This window comes from Schistocerca gregaria, chromosome 1 (genome assembly GCF_023897955.1).
Source record: "Schistocerca gregaria isolate iqSchGreg1 chromosome 1, iqSchGreg1.2, whole genome shotgun sequence".
NCBI classification, from domain to species: domain Eukaryota; kingdom Metazoa; phylum Arthropoda; class Insecta; order Orthoptera; family Acrididae; genus Schistocerca; species Schistocerca gregaria.
The window spans coordinates 366,937,882-366,965,316 of NC_064920.1; the positions used below are offsets into that span (position 1 = coordinate 366,937,882).

At 41.8% G+C, this 27,435-nt stretch overlaps 1 protein-coding gene across 1 annotated transcript in view; it reads left to right on the top strand.

Annotated features, from left to right (window-relative positions):
- LOC126346894 (uncharacterized) overlaps positions 1 to 25,439 on the top strand; it is a 482,372-nt gene extending 456,933 nt beyond the window's left edge. The window contains exon 3 of the mRNA XM_050002226.1: positions 25,105 to 25,439. Within this exon, the coding sequence (XP_049858183.1) occupies positions 25,105 to 25,125 (21 nt within the window). The 3' untranslated portion in view covers positions 25,126 to 25,439. The remainder of the gene's footprint in view (positions 1 to 25,104) is intronic.
- The last annotated feature ends 1,996 nt before the right edge of the window (positions 25,440 to 27,435 follow it).

Consider the following 27,435-nt stretch of genomic DNA (forward strand, 5'->3'; position numbering starts at 1 on the left):
CATCTTACCGCAAACGTACACACAGTAAAAATGTACTTCTGTATTAGTTTTACATTTCATTTGAATGTATTCCCGTACTGACTCTTACTGAGTTAAGTTACATCCAAAGGGTAGGCAATAACTGAAAGACATCAGACTGATCTAACTGGAATTAACTTTTTGTTTTGCACCTCTGAAGTTTCGACGCCGTTTTCTGCTAAGAAAATCTACGTAGTTTTATGTGTGAGGGATAAATTTGAGCCGCGTGGGATTAGCCGGATGGTCTAGGGCGCTGCAGTCATGGACTGTGCGGCTGGTCCCGGCGGAGGTTCGAGTCCTCCCTCGGGCATGGGTGTGTGTGTTTGTCCTTAGGATAATTTAGGTTAAATAGTCTGTAAGCTTAGGGACTGATGACCTTAGCAGTTAAGTCCCATAAGATTTCACACACATTTGAACATTTTTGATAAATTTGATCGAGTATTGGAAAGGGTGGATGATATAATTTTTAGGTTCTGGAATTGAAAACACCGTTGTGAATATCACATTTTTACTCCGCAACAGAGTGTGTGCTGATAACAGTTTGTCACTGAAAATTTACTCTGGAAAATATTCTCTCTTTATTCTCACCCTTACCAATTTTGAAGGTAATTTTATGCAGACACTATCCATTTGTTTGGTTAGAATGTAACTGACTGACATGAATATCACTGGTATGGTGGCCATCTTTCTTTGTAGATGTAAAATGGTAATATCTGTGGTTTTCCATTATATTTAACCATGAACAGGTAATGTAAATACAGAACATATTTATAGACGCTTAGGCTTCTCTAAGTGCTAATATTCAGTAAAATGTCTTGGTGCGTGCAGTCCGGTGTCATCATCTACTTCTGTAACTGATGTTACGCTTACGAAGTACCTGAGCAAACATGGAGAGCCACAAAGACGTCGATTCTGGTAAATCTTCCAGCACTGAATCGATGCGGCCTGAAGCAAGCCGGTCTTGAAATAGAAGCGCAAGGTCAGTTGGATATTTAAAGGTCCAGTTAGGGAAGAAATAGTATCGGCGCACCTTACACGGAAACCCAAATTATTTATACACATTTTGCCTCCGTCGACAATAATGGGGCCCGCATCTCGTGGTCGTGCGGTAGCGTTCTCGCTTCCCACGCCCGGGTTCCCGGGTTCGATTCCCTACGGGGTCAGGGATTTTCTCTGCCTCGTGATGGCTGGGTGTTGTGTGATGTCCTTAGGTTAGTTAGGTTTAAGTAGTTCTAAGTTCTAGGGGACTGATGACCATAGATGTTAAGTCCCATAGTGCTCAGAGCCATTTGAACCATTTTTGACAATAATGGAAATAATTGCTTAAAATTTCAGTACATACAATACGAAAACATATCATTTGAAGGCGAAAGGATGGATAAGGCTTCTATATCATGTAGAAAGTGAACTTATTGGAGACAGCCCACGAGATCATTTCGACACTGACGTTGGGAAACATTCGGCCGTGATCTTAATCAAGACAACGTCCTGGTAGAATCGAAAAGTGATTTCGGCAGACTACGAAATATTTAGCTCAGGAAGATACTTTTTATTAATATTCCGTGGGAAATTTTTTATCTTTTAACTACTGTTCAGCGCGTTTCGTATCTACAGTTCCATTTTCAAGGACCGTATAAATATAATGAACGTTACATTTGCTTCAGCTGTTAGGCTGTTTTACATCGTTAGGCGCAAATTGAAGCGCACGTAAAACATACTCGGTCTACAGGCTGCTGGGGAAAAAAGTATTTAATATTTTCAGAGATTGTGGTAGGGACTAAAACGAGAAAATGTCCAGTAACAGGAGCGCTAAATTGGATACCTTAAGATCTATGAGCACTTGTTCATCTTGTGTAGTGTGAAACACGTCTTCTACTGAAAAATTGTTCATAGATTTTTGAGGTATACATTTTATAGCCCATGTTTACGGGACAAAAATTGGTTCAAATGGCTCTGAGCACTATGGTACTTAACTTCTGAGGTCATCAGTCCCCTAGAACTTAGAACTACTTAAACCTAACTAACCTAAGGACATCATACACATCCATGCACGAGGCAGCATTCGAACCTGCGACCGTAGCGGTCACGCGGTTCCAGACTGTAGCGCCTAGAACCGCTCGGCCACTTCGGCCGGCTTGTTTACGGGACATTTTTACTTGTTTCTACCACCATGTCCCAAAATACGGAATACTTTTTCTTAACATGCAGAACACAGCCCCTGAAAATGGAGTTCTAGCTCTGAACCCATTGATCCGTTATTAGGAAATAAAAAGATTATCACTGAAGAGAGAATAATATTAACAAAGTATATATCTCTAATGGACTACTTAAGACTCGGTATTTGTTAATAACGGAGTAGTAAGTCAATAATGGCTCACTAGTATGAGAGGAAATTTCTGTCTTAAACATTGCATTAGCTGTTCAGGTAAACGTTAAAGTTGTTAAAGGGCATGTAAATGGTATAAATGAAACAAGCGGAAATTATTTATACGCCTTCGCTTAAACAGTGCACAGTGCTGCCATGAAACTGGTTCAAAGTGAATTTCCACACACACATCAACAGCTACATCCAGTAATTTACTAACGTTTAATACAAAAATTCGCTTGGCAGCTCGGAATATTTACACTGCCTAAAAACCGGAAATTCCAGAAACACTTATCTTTGACATAGCGTAGGAGTTTTCCCTAACGTCTTAACCGAATCGTTATTGGTACGATTTGTTGTAATATAATGGCCGGTCGGTGTGGCCGTGCTGTTCTAGGCGCTACAGTCTGGAAACGAGTGACCGCTACGGTCGCAGGTTCGAATCCTGCCTCGGGCATGGATGTGTGTGATGTCCTTAGGTTAGTTAGGTTTAATTAGTTCTAAGTTCTAGGCGACTGATGACCTCAGAAGTTAAGTCGCATAGTGCTCAGAGCCATTTGAACCATTTTTTGTAATATAATGACGCAAAAAGTCATATTGGCACTTAAAGAATTTTCTTATCCAATTGTTTTCGCGTTATAACTCGCGTGTTATTAGTGTAAGCCGTTGTAAGGCAACGCCCTTTAGAAGATTCGTGAAAATGTTTCATTCTTGTTAGAATTTATAATTAAATGACAGTAACAGTATTTCGAAGATTAAAGGGATTAGAACACTGCACGATGTTACAAGAAGTACACTTTCAGCACAGCGTAATTGGTCGAGGCACCATGTTCAAGGGTTAATCAGTCGAGGGTTCGCATCCTGTTTTATACAGTTCATTTTTTTTCGCCTTCGCGTCTGCTACAGGGTTGTAGAACATACCTATGTAATGTATAGAAATAATTTTCGTAATACCTGAAGCTACATAAATATAAGTGCGCTCTGTGTGAGAAGCGACGTTCTTCGATTTGCTGGAGTCTTATAAGCTGACATCCTTCCTAAGTGGACATGTACCTTCCATTTTCGTATTATTAAATGCTCATGGACATTAAAGTTTTTATTTATACATACCACAGCAGAACAACATGACTAGCTTATACGGTTAACAAAGGAAACACGTTTTAATAGCGGTAACATAGGAATTCTGCGCTAGCCCATTTTTGTGAATGTACTGTATAATGTATGGTTTGCGAACCAAAAAGGTCGACAACTGCCGCTGGAGAGTACTGATAGCTTAGTATCACGTTAACCAGCTCCACGTCAACGTCCCTTGTGCCGATTGCCTTAGGGCCTTCTCACGTGGGTGGATTTGCGGCATTACCGCCTGCAGACAACTTTCCAGTTAAAGAAGCTCATCCACAGGCTTTGTTCATACCTGCAGCCAACAACAAATAGAACACACATCTTGATGTCAGCCGGCGGAACCGGCAAACAGCAAGAATCTAAATGAGGCAAGACAGAAAGGCAAATGTCGTTCACTTCGAAAAAACAACAAACAATGCTGACTTCCCAGTGTACGCAATAAAGACTGACACAGAAATTCACTATTTCACACCATCGCTTACTCATAGTGTGCAGTCCAATATTCAATATTGCAATGCTTCAAGAAATACTGATGATGATAATGTGCACATCTATTTTATATTGGGTAAATTATGACTCTGTGAAAGTTGCTGGGGTTTTAGCCAACGCAAGTATTAAATCAGTTGCCTTACACATGTAAATTTCTGTTTTTAGGTTGAATACTTTTCGTATTATGTGTCTCTTTAAATTGAAATTTTTGGTAATTTTGTTTATGGAATGTGCCAAGCACTCATATAAACAAATTATTGTTACTGTATTAAAACATTTCGGCCATCAACTGTTACTACTACTAGTTGTTACCTGAGGCTACACTCTTAGAACAATTGTTCTGTGGTGATGAGTGATGGTTGGTAAGCTGGCCTCAGTGTCTGCATTCTCGAGTAAGCATAGGCTTTGACTCTCCCCTCCCCTTCCGCCTCTTCTTCCTCTTCCTCCCTTCCCCCTCCAATTGCCACAGTGCACGACGACGTGACACAGGCTAACCGGAATGTGTGGAGCGGCTGGGATACGAGTGCGCATCTGTGCATCGTGGTACTGAAGTAGCTGTATATTATACAACATGTACGTATGGTACGCAACACATTTAATCATTTTTAGCGTATTTTCTGTTTGTAAGTGTCAACTTCGACAAATTTAATAATTTTTAACATTATTTCCGTTAGTAAACGCCTTGGCAGGTCCATCGTCACCGACCGACAGCCGTGCCATCCTTTTCCACTGGCGTCATTTGAACCGGTATAAAGAGGCGTGGTGTCAGCTCAACGCAATTCCAGGTTGTGATCCGGAAACGCTACTACACGTACATTTTGCTCCTTCATAGGCATCACGAGGCAGAGTATACCTTGTTCCCGTGCTCCCATTAAAGAAAAACCCATGACAGTACCGGTAATCGAACTCGGGTCCTCCCCATGGCAGTCAGACCACTCACCTATTTGGAGATGGACATGGTTTATGTTACTGATGAAAAGATGTTCCATTCCTTAATTCGCCCACCCAGGGGCTGATTTTTTTTAGATGCATTCTAACGTAGTCTATGTTCTTCTCTGGGCTAAAACAACCTTCGTGTCGAATTCCATCGGAATCGGTTCAGCAATTCAGTCATGAAAATGTAACGAAGAGAGTTACTTCCGCATTTATAATACTCAAGCACGTTATTTTTAAAATCAGAAGCATGTTAAAAGTGAGCGTGACAGCAACCTGGATACGCTCCTGGTGCGAGGCTGACGTGACGGGAGCCGCTCCTGTGGCTGCAGCAGCAGCAGCTGGTGTGCCGTGACGGCGGCTGGTTTGGCTGGCGGTACTCCATCCTCTTCCGGCTGGCCGCAGCGCCGCAGCATACTTTCAAGCGCCGGCCGGCCCTGACCTTCCGGACACCGCCGAGTTTCACTTTATGCCAGCCGACCACACATGTCGGTCGCTCAGGACAACGCCTTTGTCGTGGGGAACGAGGCTGAGTCCGAGCAGTAAGCGCGCGCGCGCGCGCGTGTGTGCGCGCGCGCGTGTGTGTGTGTGTGTGTGTGTGTGTGTGTGTGTGTGTGTGTGTGTGTGTGTGTGTGTGTGTGTGTGTGTGGGTGGGTGGAGAGAAAGGAACACGTGTGTACTGAACAAAGATTTTGCGATTACTGAAAACAACTCACTGTCAAAACAGTTATCTATACAATAACACTCAAATAAACACGCCTGATTACCAACAGCTATCCGTCGTAAAACAAAGGGCTTTAAAAATGGACACAAAGAAACAATGGTAAACAAACTAAACAGAAAATAAAGAGACAAACCACACCAACAAATACGACCTGCACTACCACACAAAAGGCATACACTGACACGCCATAGTAAATTCATGCAATAAATAGGTAAAATTTTCAAGAAACAAGGCATAAACATTGCATACAAAACATACAGCGCTATAAAACAGCAAGTCCCAAAAATGAAATAAAATCACACATGGTCGATCGTTTCTAGGCGCTTTAGTTCGGAACCGCGCGTCCGCTACGGTAGCAAGCTCGAATCTTGCCTCGGGCATGGATGTGTATGATGTCCTTAGGTTAGTTATGTTTACGTAGTTCTAAGTTCTAGGGGACTGATGACCACAGCAGTTAAGTCTCATACTGCTTAGAGCCATTTGAACAATTTGAAAACCACATAGATACCAACAATGTGGTATGTCTCAGCTCCGTTTCCGCGATATGCATTGGAATGACTGGTAGGACATTTGACGCAAAACATAAAGAGCACTGAAATATGGTACGCAGCATTCAACATTTGAAAATCATCTAAAACAGGAATTCCGCAGACCAAGAATTATTGAAAAAGATATGAGCATCATTAGAATTAGCAAAAGACAGTACCCTCCTCCATTTCCAAGAAAATTTCCACATGCACAAAGCATTAACAGAAATTAAGCAGTTGCTCGAAGACAAAATAAATATTGAAAACATGACACTTCATAAAATAATAGAAAAAATTCGCATGAAAAAGGAAACAGCCTTTTCCATTCTTCACCATCACCATCTCCTATCCAACCCCCCCCCCCCCCCCCCCCCCCCCCACACACACACCATCAGCCCCACTTTCCATTTCACTTCTTGGTCCTCACCTTTTCCTCCAATTCACTCTCCATCACACTAGTATGCAGTTATGTCCACTCATGTTTGCTTCTCCCTCCTCCACCTACACACAAAAAAAACACTCCATCATTATTGCTTCGTTACTGTTACACAGTATATAAGTACACAGCAAAATAATTAAATAGAATAACACACAAATAATGGTTGGTGGGTTGATTTGTGGGAAGGTGACCAGACACTTACGTCATCGGTCACATCGGACTGGAGAAGGAAGGGGAAGGAAGTTGCCAGTGCCCTTTGAAAGGAACAATCCCGGCATTTGCTTCAAGCGATTTAGGGAAATTACGGAAAACCTAAATCAGGATGGCCGGACGCGTGATTGAACCGTCGTCCTCCCGAATGCGAGTCAGTGACCTAATCACTGCGCCACCGTGCTTGGTCTCACAAATAATTAACCACCAAAATGTATAGGTCAAATCAAATTAGTGGCAATATAGGCAACACTAAAAAATACAGTACACATTCAAAAGTATGAAAACAAACAATAAATTGTGGTGTGCGATATAGTGTGCTGCGTAAAACGTAAAAAAAAAATCCAGAAAAAATGCATAATTCTGCACAGCGGCGAAACATTAGACTACCAACTACCTTACGTAGAAGGAAACAAAAGACGGGCTAAAAGACGGCGTTTCCTGATGTAGGTGAGAAATCAAGCTGAAATTACTGTAAATCAAAACCAACAAACTGTTTACGAACTGTTCTTCGATCTTAAAACCAAGTCAAATTGGAATAATATCTTTAATTACAGATCACTAATGATGCTTCACCTCAATGAAGCGAAACGCGTCTGGTGAGAAAAATACGCATTTTCTTGCAGTTGTAACGACGGAACGAAAATACTCTCAGAAATAAACAGTCGTTCTAGAAACTCAACACGTAAAAAACGAATGTTCACAGAGAAGAGTTAGCATAGTTTGCAGACAGACACTTAACGCGGTTTTCACTTCTTCCCTTACCATAAACAACAGTATGACGGCATGTGTACCATCCGTCAAAAGAAAGTAATAATTGCAAAATACAAGTTCGTGGCCTCTATTTGTTGACACAGAAGAAGAGAATGAATTCTGTTTAGTTCATGAGGTCCTTGGCAGCACGTTAGCCAAAGTCGCTTGGTTATCGAGCAAGTCACTTACTAACATTTAGACAACTAATGTGGAAATTTGAGTGCAGACACCTGTTTATACATATTACACTGCAAGACTCTCAACTACTGCGCGAAAATACTATAAACGTTGTGTCACCAGGAAACTTTGTAACCAGTATCTGAAGATCTGAGGTTTATCACTTCAGCTTTTTAGTTCTGTCGGAAACAGCTGAAAATAAAACTTGCACAACAGTGCAAACCATTCTTTACATTAGTTACGCCCCAATACATCTCATTGTTACTGGCATTAACTGAATTTCACACTTGAACACCTTGGGCTGCTGTCACTAACACTAAAACTAAATTGTATAAAAACATTGTAACACAGCGTTACAAAGACGTTCATGTTCAAATGTTAAGAGATATTCGAACACCATAAAATATATTACCTCATAGATTCTTTGTCTGATTACTGTCCCACCGGAAGCACAGAAAAATGCTTCCAAAAATGATATATTAAAATGAAAGTGACATACAGGCTGAAAATAACGGGCCATGTTGGAAAAAAGCAGTAAATTGTGGTCTTAATCATACAGAAAAAGTACTTCAGTTCAGGGTATATGCCAGAAAGAAATAGCCAGTCAGTTTTTTTACAAAAGCCGCGTAACTGCCAAAAAGAAAGATAAGTCTGGTGAAATAAAAACATACACAAGATTTTGTGGCGATAAAAAAAAAGCTGACTTTGTTCCTGACGTGAGTGATAGTTCGGTGTTTATGACGAGAGGAATATGCCCTAGCATGTAGAATAAATGTCTGTGACTTCGGTAACACTCCGGTGGTTGTTAATGGATGAAAATGTTTCATTAACAAATCAATTTGTATCACACTCACTTTTGAAATAAACATCAACGTCGACGGGACGTTGAACCTTTGTTTTGTCTCTCCTTCGTTCCTTCCTTCCTGTAGCATTCAAAACGGGTGTGTTCTGTATACGAAGTCATTTGCTTCTCATGAATTGTTTGATTCGTAAAAACGAAAGTACCTATGCGGGTCAAATAACACTACTCGTAAGCTCCTGATACGATGAACTGCTTCATGTAACTACCGGGAAGACGCTTAGATTCGCCGTAGAGCTCGGTTCGTGATATTTGAATTTCATCTTTGAATACTCAATAGTGGATCCCTTTCGAGTGTGCTGAACTCAAGAGACGTTGTAAATGCATGTTTTATGTGTTAAGTATCATGTATAACTTCACATTAAGAGGATCGTCTTACTGCTGCTGGAATTACCTCGTCGGCAGTGGAATACCCATAAGCCTTTCTTCGGAGGTAATTAAGGTAATTTCATTGCAGCCTAGACGAAGAGACTTCAAAATTGCCAAGAAAAGACCACAGCCTTGGCATGTTTAAGGGGCATAAACGTCGATCTCAGCACTGGAGAACGTTGTAATGCCCTATGATTTTTACGTAGTGTTCCTGAAACTCATATAGCAGACAGCCGCTTCCAGCGGTATATGTGAAACTGTTAATCACCAGCATGTGGTGGTGTCGAAAAAACATGTATTGTGATCAGACTAATTCGTACTAAATTGAGAGTTAGTATTTTGTACGCCGACCCCTTCAATTGTATCATATGTTTAACATGGTAGTTATTCTGCAAAGCACTGAATGAATTGTGATCTTCTACACAACTGGGAAAAATATGCCAGTGAAATGTACAGGGTGATTATAATTAAAGTTAAACTTTCAAACCGCTGTAGAAATATAACCACTGGTTAGAATGACTTCAAACTGCAACGGAATATTATTGGAGCGGAGTGAAAACGTATGGTAGAAGAAAAATAGATGGCTCTGTAAGCATCATCATGTAATAGTGGTCAATTAAAGATAACAAATGAATAACACAACAATGCCTAAGGTGTACGTTTGACGTTAAACAAACTGTACCACTCAGTGTGCATAGGTGTACAGGTGTGATACTGTTAGTTTCGTAAGAACATCGACCATGGCAACGTCATATCACATCGGATGGGAAAAACTCGGTTTTTAATTGTCTTATTGACAAAAACCCCATAAAAACCATCAATCAAAATGAAATCGGATTATTAATTTCCATGTGACTAGCGCAAAACATGTTCAGTATGCTGTCCACCGTTTTCTGCAACAAATTGAAATCTAGAAGCATCATGTTCCACAACCGATCGAAGCACTTCTGGGGTCACGTTCAGAATGTGTTGCGCAATGGGTGTCTTCATTGCTGCTAAGTCTGCAATCGGAACACTGAGCACACCACCTTTCCGATATCCCCCCAGTCACACGGACTAATGTCAGGTGATCGGGACGGCCAGGATGTAGGGAAATGGCGGCTGATAATTCTATCATTTTCGTAATCCCGCTTCAGCAACTGCTTAACTGGATTTGAAATGTGCGGAGGTTCTCCATCTCGCATAAAAATGATCCCATCCACACGTCCACGTTGTTGGAGAGTTGCAATGATGTAGTTGCGCAAAAGACACTCATAGCGCTTACCAGTGACGGTAGAGGTAACAGGACCGGAAGCACCTGTCTCTTCGAAGAAATATGGCGCTATAATAAATGATGCCGTAAACCCGCACCACACAGTGACCTTTTCAGGCTGAAGTGGTACTGGTTGATATGCGGTGAGATTTTCCGTTGCCTATATGAGCGCCTATATTGACAATTCTGTGTATTGACATATCCTGTCAGATGGAAGTGGGCTTCGTCTGTTCACAATATCTTCCACGGCCAATCATTGTCCACTTCCATAGGAACAAGAAATTCTAAAGCAAAGGTTTCGCTTGCTGGCAGGTCAACAGGAAGCAATTCGTGCACATGGCTAATTTTGAATGGATAGCAAAGGATGACGTTTCGTACTTTCTTACGCACAGTGCTCACCTGTATGTTCAATGTTCGACAATTCTCCGTGCACTACACTTTCGCACACAATTACTCATCTCCTCCTGCATTGCTGTGGCCACTGCTTCCACCGACGTCGAATCAATTCGTTTCCTCCCTCTACGAGGTTGCACACCAAAAGAACCCGTCTTTTAGAATTTCCGAAGCATTTTTTCCAGACCCACGGCAGTCATCGTAGCAACACCTTTTTCCAAACCCTTCAGTGTCCGCAACTTCTGCAGAGCGTCGTGTGTACAGGCATCATTCTTGTAATACAATTTTACAAGCAGAGCGCGGCTATCCTGCATTGAGACAGTCACGGTGAACGTCACAGACGCGAAAGGAGGAAAATCCGTGTACCCGACGTGTTTATACCAACTTCAGTGGGTCGTGAGCTCGACCAGTATTGTCATTTACGTATTTTAACACATACAGCGCCATCTATTTATCAACTTTCACACAATTTTTTTTCTTCTCTCGTACGTTTTCCCTCTTCTCCGTATTCCGTTGCAATTTGACGTCTTTCTGACCAGTGATGTTACTTCTACAGCGTTTTGAAAGTTTAATTTTAATTGCAATCGCCCTGTAAGTGCATAGTTACACCTTTTTTGTTGTTCTTGTGATCTATTATCCGGATACTGGTTTTATGCAGGTCTCCTAGCTAGGCTATCGGTTGCAAGCCTCTTCATTTCTACAGAACTTCCGCAACTTACATCCGTTGGATCCCACTTACCTTTGTCTCCCTCTATAATTTTTAAGCTCCCTCAATTTCAGATTGCCATTTCCTTGATGTAATGACAGGTAATGGAACTAGAAAAATGTATGATATACTAACAGTTGTTATTTCAACATGCGATAACCACAAAAGGGCAAGAAAGCAAATTAAGATCTGTTATAGTTCGCAGGTTACCGACATAGGTCAGAAACTGTAATACCACGATTTCATAAACTTCCAAATTACTGGTTCTGTCATGAAGGATTACGATGTTGGAAAAACAGTAAAAAATAAACTACCAATGACTGACGTAGGTCAGGAGAAAATCATTATCTGAAAAGAATGTAGGGCAGTTAGATTTGTTGGTTACGGAGGGAACACTGAAGATGAAATACTGTGAAATGTTAGTTGAACGAAAATACGAGAAAGAAGTAACTGATTCTGAGTTTTAGCTCCTTGCCCCCACACTCTGTGATGGTTAGCCTGTTGCTCTGTGTAGAGGTCCCTCAAGCTTTATGAGCGCCACTGTCTCTTTGACCAAATCAATTGCTTGGCCCATAGCAATGCGTTTAATCATGCGCTATCATGTATTGTTCTTCATAATCACTCGATGAAGGTAGTTACACACAAGCAACGTGTTTATGTAGAGTAAAAATAGTAACAAAAGTCAAATATAGAACCAGTTTAGACTCCGCTCGGATGTATGTTTTCAGCAAAGAGATATATTCACAACACAAATAGACTATTGAAATGGCGGCAAAGAGTGGCCTTACATGGATCCAGGCGGTAAAATTTAGGACAATTTTTGCTTTAAAATCAACGAAACTAGAACACGAAAAAACATAAGTGCGCCAGCACAGTTACAGCTCATTCTCTCACGTGGCCGTACGGCGAAGTCAGTTCTGATACATTATTTCCCACAATATCAAAGAATTGCGAGGAAGGAAAAAGAGAAAACGAGAGACGATCTTGTCGAATGTGAGATACGTGGTTGATGATTTCATCTGGCCGTCTTCTCAAGAACTCTCATCGATCCGTCGGCGAAGGGTTCTTTTCTTCTTACGTCTCGGAATCAACTAGTGGATACACTAAATGAGTCCAAGAACGAGGTAATTTGTCACGAAACTGTGTCACTGCATGTCCGAACTTGTTACGGAATGCTGCAGCATAGCAATTACAAGAGGGGGGCCATATTGCGTGTCGAAAGACAATCCGAGGCGCTTCCACTTCAGACAGGCGGACATACTGAGAGTGAGGTAATATTTCTAAGTTCTGTATCGACCGAAAACAGAGGAGTACCGCAAGCCGTTCTGTTATTGTGACCAACTCAGCAGAATTGCACCAAGAAGAGAAAAAAATGTTTATTTTTTCAGTTAACAGATTGATAAGAAACGGCAGAGAATGTTAGCTGCAGCCCCCACCACCCCTCGTTTCTCCCTGTCAAAAAAATTTCTCTAACACACGTATCCATGGGTCTCTATATAGCAGTATAGATGGGCAGCAGTTGCTATGGTAGTAACTGCTCATCTATACTACTATGGAAAGACGAGTTACAGTTTCTCGAAAAAATCTTGACAGACTTAATTTAAATTTATATATGATATTTTATAAAGATGTTCAGACCGACAAAGGCTGTATATTTTTTAAATGTATCTGGTATGTATGTAATACTTAAAGGGGAAAAATTATTAGTAAAAATCTGGAAAAATTCTTGACCATTTTAATTCAGATTGTTACACGATACTCCGATAACATTAAGATCGATATAGGCGGCATTTTTTTTTAACAACGGCGTAGAGATTTTCTGTTCATACTGACTGTGATAAAAGGAAATGCTGTACTGTGAAAATGTGCGGTTTCGTTTGCTTTCTCGTAGTCAGTTTTAACCTGTAAACCATGTCCATTAAACCGAAGACAAATTTTCTTACACATGTATTTTTTCCCCTTTATGTATAATTCTAAACTAACGGTGTGCTGTTTTCTTTTCTTCGTCGTAGTTTTAAGAGGAAACTGATATCTTGTGTTTAAGGCTTATCGACTTATGATTAGAATACTCCTACGGAATACGTATATACAATTCCCATACATATTTCGCAGTTGCGAAACATTGCCGGATTCGCTACACATCTTACTAAAAGTCCGATTCTCCCGCTTCGATAGTGATGTTGCGGAACATGATCTATTTTTATTCAGTTCACATCGAAACTCCATGTTAAAAGGATAATGACGTAAAATTATGTTTACGACATGATACATGCGTTTCACTGCTTTTATTTTGGGTTTTAGAATATTATTAAAAAATGGCTCTGAGCACTATGGGACCCAACTGCTGTGGTCATCAGTCCCCTAGAACTTAGAACTACTTAAACCTAACTAACCTAAGGACATCACACACATCCATGCCCGAGGCAGGATTCGAACCTGCGACCGTAGCAGTCGCACGGTTCCGGACTGTGCGCCTAGAATATTATACATGTAACTACATTTTCAGCCTTTCTCTGACTGTGGTTTTGCGATTGTACTGTGAAAGAGCTTATACTTTCGGCCTAAGAGGAATGTAACATGATTGACTGCTTAGGGGGTAGTAACGGTTTCTTTCACTACGTCTTCTTTTCCTCAGCCCTGAGAGTACAGATCATCTTGGTTATAGAATAAAGAGCTTGCGGCTTATTGGCTGTGGTTGGGGGACATTCCGTTACCTCCAATATTACAATTTTTTCAATGGAATAAGTCTATCACATTTGTTTAATAAGAAGAAAACACGCAAGCGAATGTTAGTTTGAAGTGTATCAACTTTTAAAATTTTATATTTCTTCATAGTTAGAGAGCCACAGATTATGAAGTACTGAATCGACGATCATCATAGCGACAATGTAGTGAAGAGCGCGTATTACAGCCTAGAGTTACGGAATCATGTGAGGCAGCGTTGTGTTAAGGCACTCTCTGGACAGTGTGGTGAGGGAGTTGAACGAACATGCATACATAATAAAACTAAGCTTGGAAATATCTGAAGACTAATATACTTCACAAAGGTAAGAAGTGGGTTAAAATAAAACGAAGAAATGCTGTATGTTCGAATGAAGAGGTACAAGAAGAGCTTCGCCGTGTTAGATGTGCTCCGGAGATCACCAACAGTTAGTATCGTTAATAACTCCTAAACTCTGTACCTTCAAATTGAATAAAATCCAAAACAAAGATATTAAAATTCTAGCGGAATTTTAGGTTTCTAAGTTAATATCTGCAACAAATAGTACCATTTGTTTCTCTGGTGCCAGCGTACAGCATTCTGTGAGGGTCCTAATCTTCCCTAATAGTCTAAACTCATGTTCGCTAAGGGCCGGTACCTTGTAGGAATGGAAACTGAGGTGGTTGTGTGGGCATTGACTGCATGTACAAGTAGTGTGATGACTTTGAAATGTTGAGGAGCCTTCCCGATGATTCTCAACAAACGTTCTCTCAGGCGTGAAACGTAGAGACCAACCTTTAGCTAATATGTTGAACAGTGACCAAGGGCTATGAACAAACTGATCAAATCCTAAACTATGAAACAGATATACCCACGTATGTATAATTCACATCGGCAGAATGCATAAATTCATCCAACAGGAATGACAGGCCTACTTAATGCAGATTGGTTCTGAGCACTTCGGCTGACGGTGGAGGAATCTTCGAATAACATAGTGAAGACCCGATAGATCTAAGTACTTTGTTAAAAACGCTGAAGGTTTTTTGGAGATTTTGTTAGTGTCTTGAATCTGTGAATGTCACAAACATAGAGAGGCGCTTCCCGAGCGCAGGCCGAAAGGGGAACAAGTCATTTCATTACTAGATGAGATTTTCACTCTGCAACGGAGTGTGCGCTGATATGAAACTTCCTGGCAGATTAAAACTGTGTGCCCGACCGAGACTCGAACTCGGGACCTTTGCCTTTACATTTCATTACTTATACCTTTATAATCGAATACCATAAAAAGAAGCTTTTTTTTCTTCTTTAACTCTTCAAACCCACCTTTTCGACAATACTCCATTACCATTCGCGTGTACGAAGAATTGCATTTGTGTTTCGGTGTGAGGCGTAGAAATAACTATCCATCGCATCACAGAATCTAAAATCGGATTCAGACAGAGTGAGTCTCTTAGATAGACATTTTTTCTGCTTTACTATATTATGGAAGTAGGCTGACAAAGTTGTTTTGCAGCTGCATTCTGGCGTCTTACGTAAGACGTTAGTATGTCATAATAGCGATTACGAGAGCTGTCGCGGGCAGGAAATTTGCTACTTCCGGTACGTTGCCTGTTTGACACACTTCTTTCCTCTTCGCTGTTGAGCCTTGTGAAAAGACTGAACGGGACCCTGTTTGCTGTTGGGGTTACTGGGATTCCGATAACATATCACGAGTTATCTGATTATATCTTCGGATTTTTATCTACGAAATTCACCAGTCCTCGAAGTGAAAATGTAGGCATGCCAGTTTCATCTCGCCGTAACATAACAGCTAAGCGCGGATATTCGGCACATGTTAGGCCAACTCAATTTCACTTGACTAAATATCCACAATTTTATTTTTTAAATTTTGCTCATCAAATAGGAGCAGCGTGGCTGTTAAAGAACGTCTTTGCATCCGAATACAGCAGCAGTTTGGGAATGGGGTAGAGGAATTTCCAGTCGGAAATAATTGCGAGAAGACCTCCAATTCAAGCATTCTGATGACTGAGGCACCAAGGGAAACCTCCCGAAAATTTCAGTAGAGAATAAGACAGGAAAAGGGAGAGACAGTGAATTACGAGAAAGAAAATCTAAATTAAAAATATTCAGTGATTTTGCACAATCTGCAGAGTCCCTCACAACTGCTCCCAATTGAGATACCCTCTGACCCACCGCCAGCCTTTTGAAATATTCGACTGAACAGCACGTGCTTCTAGAACAGTCTCCCTGCTCGCAGTGAATGAAATAAATAAAAAATTAAAAAAAAATTATTTAATCATTTGAAACTGAGTTAAGATACGGAATCAATTTTTAGCTGAAATTCCCAGACTGAGGGGCTATGGTCGGTAAATAAAACAATGCCCTGACGTTTCGTCTCTGACTGCAGGAGACAGCTTTCGTGGTAAAACAACAATCTTAGGAGATGCAATAATCTCGTATAAACAAATAATTTGATCGCAGTGTGTATTATAATGAACGAATTATGTAAGCAGCTGATGAAATGGCTTGCCGATTTACAGGTTTTCGCAAATTTACAGATTTTCGCAGCGTCTAGCATACCCAATGTTTGTTCTTTATTGTTGTGCTGGCATCCAAATTTCGTTTCGTGAGTCGCTAGGCTTCTCCACAATGTCATATTTTTAAATCAGTTATATAAATACTGTAGACGACCAGTGGGACCACTAAGTGCGTTCCTCGCTGCATTCTGCATTGTGCTTTGACAGGTGTATCATGGCGGAGTTCATGTGGCCACGTACTTCAACTAAAACCTGCAACAACGCTGAGGATCGTCTCGTGATACGTTCGTTTACAGTCTGGAGCTAGTCGGAATGTGATGAGTTTGATATTAGCGATTCTGTGCATTAGACTGAATTCTTCAGAGCAAATACACTCCTGGAAATTGAAATAAGAACACCGTGAATTCATTGTCGCAGGAAGGGGAAACTTTATTGACACATTCCTGGGGTCAGATACATCACATGATCACACTGACAGAACCACAGGCACATAGACACAGGCAACAGAGCATGCACAATGTCGGCACTAGTACAGTGTATATCCACCTTTCGCAGCAATGCAGGCTGCTATTCTCCCATGGAGACGATCGTAGAGATGCCGGATGTAGTCCTGTGGAACGGCTTGCCATGCCATTTCCACCTGGCGCCTCAGTTGGACCAGCGTTCGTGCTGGATGTGCACACTGCGTGAGACGACGCTTCATCCAGTCCCAAACATGCTCAATGGGGGACAGATCCGGAGATCTTGCTGGCCAGGGTAGTTGACTTACACCTTCTAGAGCACGTTGGGTGGCACGGGATACATGCGGACGTGCATTGTCCTGTTGGAACAGCAAGTTCCCATGCCGGTCTAGGAATGGTAGAACGATGGGTTCGATGACGGTTTGGATGTACCGTCTACTATTCAGTGTCCTCTCGACGATCACCAGAGGTCGACGGCCAGTGTAGGAGATCGCTCCCCACACCATGATGCCGGGTGTTGGCCCTGTGTGCCTCGGTCGTATGCAGTCCTGATTGTGGCGCTCACCTGCACGGCGCCAAACACGCATACGACCATCATTGGCACCAAGGCAGAAGCGACTCTCATCGCTGAAGACGACACGTCTCCATTTGTCCCTCCATTCACGCCTGTCCTGACACCACTGGAGGCGGGCTGCACAATGTTGGGGGCGTGAGCGGAAGAAGGCCTAACGGTGTGCGGGACCGTAGCCCAACTTCATGGAGACGGTTGCGAATGGTCCTCGCCGATACCCCAGGAGCAACAGTGTCCCTAATTTGCTGGGAAGTGGCGGTGCGGTCCCCTACAGCACTGCGTAAGATCCTACGGTCTTGGCGTGCATCCGTGCGTCGCTGCTGTCCGGTCCCAGGCCGACGGGCACGTGCACCTTCCGCCGACCACTGGCGACAACATCGATGTACTGTGGAGACCTCACGCCCCACATGTTGAGCAATTCGGCGGTACGTCCACCCGGCCTCCCGCATGCCCACTATACGCCCTCGCTCAAAGTCCGTCAACTGCAAATACGGTTCACGTCCACGCTGTCGCGGCATGCTACCAGTGTTAAAGACTGCGATGGAGCTCCGTATGCCACGGCAAACTGGCTGACACTGACGGCGGCGGTGCACAAATGCTGCGCAACTAGCGCCATTCGACGGCCAACACCGCGGTTCCTGGTGTGTCCGCTGTGCCGTGAGTGTGATCATTGCTTGTACAGCCGTCTCGCAGTGTCCGGAGCAAGTATGGTGGGTCTGACACACCGGTGTCAATGTGTTCTTTTTTCCATTTCCAGGAGTGTATTTGTCAGTTAGTGCCGTAACAACTATGCTTTCGATACGAACGTTTATCAGCTGTGACCCAGTGATCGGTACCTTCGTCGCTGCACCTCAAAGTTAGCAGTAAGAAACATCTCAGAGTGTGCAAGTGGCACAAGGCCTGCGGTTTTGATAAGCAGTATTTTCAAGAACTGGAGAGGGATGTCCCCAGCGTCGTACGGAAATTGCAGGCGGACACATTGGTCCTGGTTCCGAAAGCCGACATCAACGCGGTGAGCTAGCCACATGCGCGTCCAGTACCGCTGTCGAATGACACCGTCACAAGAGAATGGATCAGCTATCCGTTCGCAACGTTCCTTTGGCCTCACCCCTGAGTTCCGACGCGTTATTTGATAGAAATCGGGTGTTGTTAACGTCTCATCAGTGTAGATGATGATGATGAACAAGCAGAGATGCACATATGGCCACCCTCAGATTTTTGTGATTTTGGCTCATAGCATGTGGTACCCACACAGCACACCGCTGAACCTGCCCCAATGCGTGCAAATGTCGATCGATGGTGGGATGATTACAGCTCATCACGATTGCCGGTTCTCAAGTACACTGACGTGGATCATTGTGGATTACTCCATTTAAACGATCTTCACTAAACCCCGGATGTTTTCCTGAACATGGACGTCACTAATGTTAGACCGATCCCTCTTAAAACGAGAAAACCATTTCCTTATTCCCATGCACGGCGCAAATATGTCTGGCTGCCTCCGCTGCTGTCACCGCTCTGTTGAACTCAAACAGAAGAACATGTCGGAAATGTTCAGATTTTTCCGTATGGCACCCCATTTTCTAGCGTCCATAGCTCCACTCACTATCTTCCAATGACTAAATGACAATATAAAAACTCAAACTGCAATAAAGAAACTATAAATAAAAAATGGCAATCGACAGATGAACCCATAGCAACCGAAATAACAATATGCAAAACAAAACTGCTATGAACGTATGCACGTGCAGTTTCAAAACTGTGCTATATACTGACAGGCCATAGTGTTGACTAAGACTAGAAGAAAATGGTCCTTTAGATCTGTGTCCGGTACCAGTACTAGTAGAGACATGTGTCGGGCAGAAGAAACGATTGCCTGCTTGATAAACGACGAATACGGATGGCAGCGAACTTGCTTTTAAACTTCGTACATAGAGAAGTTATATATAAAATTGTTTTCGTCGCAGGTTCGAATCCTGCCTCGGGCATGGATGTGTGTGATGTCTTTAGGTTAGTTAGGTTTAAGTAGTTCTAAGTTCTAGGCGACTGATGACCTCAGAAGGTAAGCCCCATAGTGCTCAGAGCCATTTTTTGTATGTTTTCACGGCTGTGGACTGCAATGAAATCGATTGAACAGTAAGACTAACAAATTTTCTTTACTTGGCTGCATACGACACCACATATTTTTCGAACGTCAAGAATGCTGTAAGAATGCACAGCCTCGTAGCGGTAACATCGGACAAAATGTTCTCGGGCTGCAAACCACGTCAGGTGATAGGAATAACACAAGCTTTCGACCAAGTACTCCTCGGCCATTGTCAAGTGGAATGACTGATGATGGGCTGCTGGTACGCTATTATATAATCTAGATGCGGTTATGATGTCATTGGTGCTTACAGCATCGCCATATGTGAGGACACACTGACTCTGCGTTCGCACGAACGCTAGATCCCATGCCTCCCTGACCTGTAAGCCGGTGTCTCTATTAAGGGCGTCGTCTGTAATTTTTATTTGAATGGCTTCGTTATTTACACTATCCCAGTGCGATCCGCGACAGAGCTTTCGTCAAATTTCATCCTGTGACTGTTTTCTAGAACATGCTCAGCTAAAGCAGATTTTTAAGGTTAGTGTAGTAGATGAAACCTCTCAACCTCTTTCCTTCGTTTTTACACACTGCGCACTGTAAATCTATAGTACGACTGCCTCCACTTGCTAGCTATTTCGTAGTTTTTGTCTCCCTCCACTACCTCGCAAGAGGCACTTTAGCTGAGAAGATCTAAAAAACAGTTACCGGTTAGAATTTAACAAAACCTTTCTCACGGCTCGCCGTAACGGCTTCTGGGAGAATGTAATTAGAGAAACGATCAAAATAAAAATTCCTGACATCTGACTTAATAGAGACTCTGGCCTACAGCTCAGAGCAGCGCGTGGGCTTCAACGATCACGAAACTGAAGCAGTTGGATCGAACGCGGATAATACATGCCGATTCCGTGAGCACCAGTGACTTCACAGCTGACATACATAGTATCTTAGGAGGTACCAGAAGGTCATCAACAGTCATTCCACTTTGCAATGGCTTTGGGGTACTTGGTCAGCAGCTCAGGCTATTTTAACCACTTCACACTTCTGGACGCCCGAGAACATTTTGTTGTTAGGACTTCTGGGTACTACTACAGTTGTTTATTTATCGTCATCTCTTGTTTGCTGTTACATAGTGATGTTAATCTCACCGATGGCATAGTTTGCTATTTAATGTTTCGCTGGCATTGGATGTTTCCATCCATCTTCTGAATGAATGGTGCTGATCTAATTCACATTGTACTCCTGGTAGATTTGCACATCAGCCTAAGCCTACAGCACAAGCGTGACAACCCTGCGATGTGGTCAACCCCCAGCAGTGAGCAGTAGGATGGACGAAGGGCGAGTAAGGTTTATCGGTCTGTTTGTAACTAAACACTTTTCTCTGTCTGAGTGAATTTTCTTAAAACTGCCAGCCAAAACTTCTCGAAAATGATAATTAAACAAAGTAATACCTGCCTTAAACTCCTGTACTGTGCAAAACTCTTAATATACGAAATTATACCAAGGACTTATTATGATTTGCTCAACACTGTCTACAAACCGAAGCTATGTTTCTACACCGTTCTATAAAATCTGTTTCCCTAAAAATGCGATAATACCCTGAATATAACCTGACTTCTGAAATAAATGCATAGCTCAATGTAAAGACAAATTTCTAGCCCTAAACTGTATTTTCAGTTCCGTCGTGTCTTGACAAACATTGTTGCAGATTTCTAGAAAGCAGCGCACAGCATACGGCAGCAAAGCAACATTAAAAACTACGGGTGGAAATTCGAACCATAAAGTGCAATGTGCGAATGTACACAATAAACTGAATGAAGGATGGGAATTTTAACTGGTAAGAAATACCTAACGCGAAATTCAAATGAAACTCTGTATTCAAATGTAGTGCTTTAGAAACTGACTGAAGGTTCACAACAGCATATACGTAACATGACTAAGAAATATCTTTAAGCAAGGGGAATCTCATCTTCCTATCAGAATAATCCATGTAACAGTCCTACTAGATCAGCTTCGTCACTACCATCTCAATAACACAAAAAAGCGCTACACGCTTGCATGCTTGCCTCAATCTCTCAACATTCCAGAAAAACTCACAAATACATCCTTAGCTTCTCTCTAGATAATTGCACCAAAATATTCTTACTCCATTTCCATTAATCTCATAACACTTGTAAAGAAAATTTGCTGAACATTCTTCAAAATACTTCCGCTACTCAACACTGCTAACTTGGAATTCGTTTAACTTTGCTAGCACTCTCGAGCAAAGGCGGTGTAGCAACCGAAAGACATTGTAGCAGCAGTCAAAGATTACTTATTTACATGGTTTTTCTCTGTGTGAGTTCTACTTATTAATATTTACGTGAGAAACAAAGTTTACAGGGGGCCCAAAATAATATGCATATACAACATGTCTACGATGAGTTCATTGAGATGCAGCACTCGCTCGGATTACGGAAGGAAACAGGCTGTGTCTTCCTCAAATTAACCACAAAAAAAACATTACTCTGGGTAGCTGGGCTAGGATTTCAACTGCCATCCTCCCGAATGCGACTCCATTGTGTCAGCATCGATCGTTTGCACTGAAGACGTAGTAGTACTCACGTATCCCTGTTTTGTACTCGTTTTTCACGGAGCAATTTAACGCTTGTAAAGTCGGGTCGTATTGGACAGGTTCCAAGTTTATGTCCTTGTCCGACAAACCCACTTCACTTTTTCCATGTTTCTACTTAGGCACTTAACTTGAATTGCTTTTTCAACCAAATTAATGTCGACTTCAGTCCCTGTCCTCAAGAATCAGTGTTCCATCTCCTCGTCGGGCGGACGATAAATACTCAACTGTCTCATCTCTTTAGGGGATCGCCCGAATGGTATGAATAGGAATTAAGGGTTCAAACTTTGTTTACATAAATAAAAAAGCAGATAAGGTAATCATCACAGATGTTTAATTATTTTATGCTACGCCGAGTATTTTCTGTGATGGTTACATATGACATATCAAAAATGTACTGAATACAGGGATTCGAAAGTCAGGGGAACGGGTTCGAATCTCGTACAAGAACACCTGGTCTATGGGTTCTACGCAGTGACTTGTTGACCAATCTGGTGTGGCAGTTGTAGATAACAAAACGAAAGCCGAGGTTTTAAATTTCGTGTAGAAGAAATGGTTCACAAAGGAGAACCGTACAAACGTACCGTCGTTTCACAATGCCCCGGTAGCTGGCTGATGCCGGCGCTGTAGCTCAGAGTGTTCGGTCAGAGGGCCGACTGTCCTCTGTAATAAAAAAAAAACTGAGTAAAAGAATCGACTATCAACTTGAAAAGATGTCACGTGACGCCCGCCCAGACCAAAGGAACCTAACAATACCAAACAAAAAAAAGCGGACGGGCTGTGTTCAAAACCTCTCGTCCCTCTTTTAAAATATGTAGAAAAAATTGTAAAAAAGTGGTCAGCTCGACAGAGTGTCAATCCTAAGGGCCCGGGTTCGATTCCCGGTTGGGTCGGAGATTTTCTCCGCACAGGGACCGGGTGTTCCGTCATCATTTCATCCCCATCGACGTGCAAGTCGCCGAAGTTGCGACAAATCGAAAGACTTGCACCCGGTGAACGGTCTACTCGACGGTAGGCCCTTGTCACACGACATTCACATTTTACTATGGAATAAAGTCCCTCATGGACGACATAGTAATAAGCGTACCTGATGTTGCGAAACAAGCGAAAGAGTTGAAAACAAATAAGTCCCCAGGTTGGGCATTGGCCCCTTACCTACCTTGCATTTATCTCGAGTTTCTCGCCCATTACAAAGTCCCAACCTACTGGAAAGAAGTGCAGGTGACTCCTGTATATAAGAAGGGCAAAAGACCAGACCTGGAAAATTACAGATCAATATCCCTAACATCAGTTTGCTGCAAAATCGTTCAACATATTCTCAGTTAGAATATAATGAATTTTCTTGACTGGGAAAGCCTTATGTCCACGAGTCAAAATGGATTTAGAATGTATCGGTCGTGCGACACTCAGCTTGCCGTTTTCTCACATGATATACTGCGAACTATGGATGAAGGGCAACAGGCAGATACCATTTTTCTATATTTGCGGAAAGCATTTGGCACGGTGCCCCATTACAGATTCTTAACGAAGGTACGAGCATATGGCATAGGTTCCTCGATATGTGAGTGGCTCGATGACTAGTTAAGTAATGGAACCCAGTATGTTTTCCTCTACCGCGAGTGTCCATCAGAGACAAGGCTATCGTCAAGAGTGCCCCAGGCAAGTTGATAGGACCGTTGTTGTTCTCTATGTACATAAATGATTGGACGGACAGGGTGGGCAGCAGTCAGTTGTTGTTTGCTGATGATGCTGTGGCGTACGGTAAGAAGTTGAGTGACTTGAGTAAGATGATACAAGATGACTTCGACAAAATTTGTAGTTGGTATGATGAACGACAGCTAGCTCTGTATGTTGGAATACAGCATTAGCAGTGTCTTGCTTGACACAGTTAAGTCATTTAAATGTCTGGGCCTAACATTACAAGGCAATATGAAATGGAACGAGCGTATGACGATTGTGGTAGGGAAGGCGAATGGTCAACTTCAGTTTATTGGGAGAACTGTGGCACTGTGTGTTTCATCTGTATGGAAGACCGTATGTAGGACGCTAGAGTGACCTATTCTTGAGTACTGCTCCAGTATTTGTGATCTGTACGAGATTAGACTAAAGGAGGACATAGGAGCAATTCAGAGGCAGGCTGCTAGATTTATCTCCGGAAGGTTTGATAAACATGCAAGGGTTACGGAGATGCTTCGGAAACTGAAATGGGAATCCCTGGAGAGAAGGCGACGTTTTTTTTCGAGGAAAACTATTGAGGAAATTTAGAGAACTGGCGTTTGAAGTTGACTGCAAAAACATTCTAATGCGACCAACACACATTTCGTATGAATAAGAGTATACGATATGAGAAATTATTGCTCATTCGGAGGCATACACAGAGTAGTTTTTCCGTCACTCTGTTTACGAGTGGAACAATAAATCAAACGACTGGTAGTGGTACAGCGTACACTCCGCCACACATCGCAAAGTGGCTTGCGTAGTCCGTATGTAGATGTAGATATAATTTCTCAGATACAGCCACAAACATGATTCCGCGAAATTGAACATTACGCTTTGAACGAGAATGAAATGGCCGATTTGTTGTTGTACATTCCTTTATCGATTAGAAAATACCGTAAAACAATATTTGTTGTTGGCATGAGTTGAAGTTCTGTGGTCACATTCTTCCACATGTGCAAAGACTTTTAGCACTTAAAACACATTCCAGTATATCTTGTTAATTTTAATCACTAGAGAATGTTACGTTTGCAGGTAAAAACTTTGTTTTTTCAACCTTTTCAAATTTGTGTTTATTTTTGTTCCAGGTAAGCTGCCATGGACGATGAACAGCTGCGCCAGCCTGCACTGATCAAAAGCCTCAGTAAACTCCAGGACATCTATTAACAGTAAGCTGTTGGCGATATATGAGGACAAACCGATGGAAGTAATGTGTTTCGATAGCCTTGAGATTTTGACATGGTGGAGCAACAAGAGTCAACCATCTTGAGGCAGACCATTACCTACTATGTGTAATGAAAAATTCCATCAGCGGTAAACGACTCCTATAAACAACATCGTCCATGATTCAAGAAGTCTGAATGTGCCTTCAGAAAAAAGTAACAAGAGCTACGCACTACAAACATCTCGTTGCTTCGCTATATATATATAAAAAAAAAAAAAAAAAAAAAAAACCTGCATGCTGTGCATACGACAGCTCAGAAGACCGGCCATCTCTGATGATCAGTGACTCCACAACACTCACACTCTCGACCTAGCACCTTCGGTCATTTATCTTCTAAAAAACTGAAGGCATTGGAAACAGTTTCGAGCTCATAGCATATGTGAAGAAGTTGTGTAATGCTGAATGTCGATAGCGCCAGGAGTGTTACTTTTTATTTCTTTATTTAAACGTCACGTTCCGTAGGACCAAATTGAGGAGCAAATCTCGAAGGTCATGGAATGTGTCAGTACATGAAGTTAAAACATAAAAGTAATAACAGATAAAAATAAAATGTTAATGAACCCAAAAAAGTCAAGCCATACGTTTAAGTAAACGCAATCAACAATATAACATAGGAATAGGCTTAAGTTTTCAAGGAACTCCTCAACAGAATAGGAGTGACCCATGAGGAAACTCTTCAGTTTCGATTTGAAAACGCTTGAATTACTCCTAAGATTTTTGAACTCTTGTAGTAGCTTTGGATGCGGCAGTATACTGCACACCTTTCTGCACAAGAGTTAAGGAAGTCAGATCCAAATGCAAGTTGGATTTCTGCCGAGTATTAACTGAGTGAAAGGTGCTTATTTTTGGGAATAAGCTCACATTTTTAACGAGAAACGACAGTAAAGAAAGCCAATGTCAAAATACCTGAAAAAGTGAACAGAGGTTCGCGAACTTACACCATTTATTGCCCGAACCGCCGGTTTCTGAGCCAAGCCAAAAATACACTCTTAGACAGAAGAGAATGAAAACGAGCAAGGTAGACTAATTTTCGTGTCGAACGATCATTTACTTCAGATACCGTTCGAATAGTAAAAATGGCCGCAGTAAGTATTTGAACAAGATCCTGAATGTGAGCTTTCCACAACAGTATATTATCTATCCCAACATCTAGAAATTTGAACTGTTCAGTTTCACCAGTCATATGCCAATTCCGTGAAATTAAAACGTCGTTGTTTTTTTTTTTTAATTGAGTATTTCTGTGATTTAGCGTTAGTTTATTTTCTACAAGACATGAACTTATGTCGTGAACTGCACTATTTGAAACAGAACCAATGTTGCACTCAACATCCTTTACTACCATGCTAGAGTCATCAGCAAACAGAAATATTTTAGAGTTACCCGTAATACTAGAGAACATATCATTTATATACCGGTAAATAAGGAGCAGAAGGGGCCAACCACTAATCCCTGGGGCACCCCCCATTTGACCGTACTCCACTCAGACCCCACATCACATCCATTCTCAACATTGTGAATCATGACCTTTTGCTGTATCTTGCTAAACTAAGAAGTAACCCAATTATGAGCTACTCCTAGAATTCCGTAATGGTCCAACTTCTGAAGCAATATTTTGTGATCAACACAGACGTCTTAGTTTAATCAAAAAATATGCCTAGCGTTCTAAACACTTTGTTTAACCCATCCAGTACCTCACAGAAAAAAAGATAATATATCATTGTCAGTTATTATACAACTTTTAAAGCCGAACTCTACATTTGATAGCAAATCGTGTGATATAAAATGATCAATTATCCTAACATACACAACCTTTTCAATAACTTTAGCAAACACTGATGGCATAGAATTAGATCTAAAAATATCTGTATTTTCCCTTTTTCCCTTTTTGTAAAACGGCTTTACTACTGAGTACTTCAATCGTTCAGGAAACTGATAATTCCTAAAGGAAAAATTACAAATATGGCTAAATACAGGGCTAACATGTGCAGCACAGTACTTTAATACTCTGCTAGGCATTCCATCATAACCATGAGAGTCCTTAGTCTTACGAGGTTTAATTTTAATTACTGACTCAATCGCCCCCCCCCCCCCTCCCCCTCCTCTGCATCACAGAGGAATATTTCAGACATTAATTTCGGAAAGGCATTGGTCAAGAGAGTTATGTGATTCCCTTTAGAAACTAAATTTTTATTTA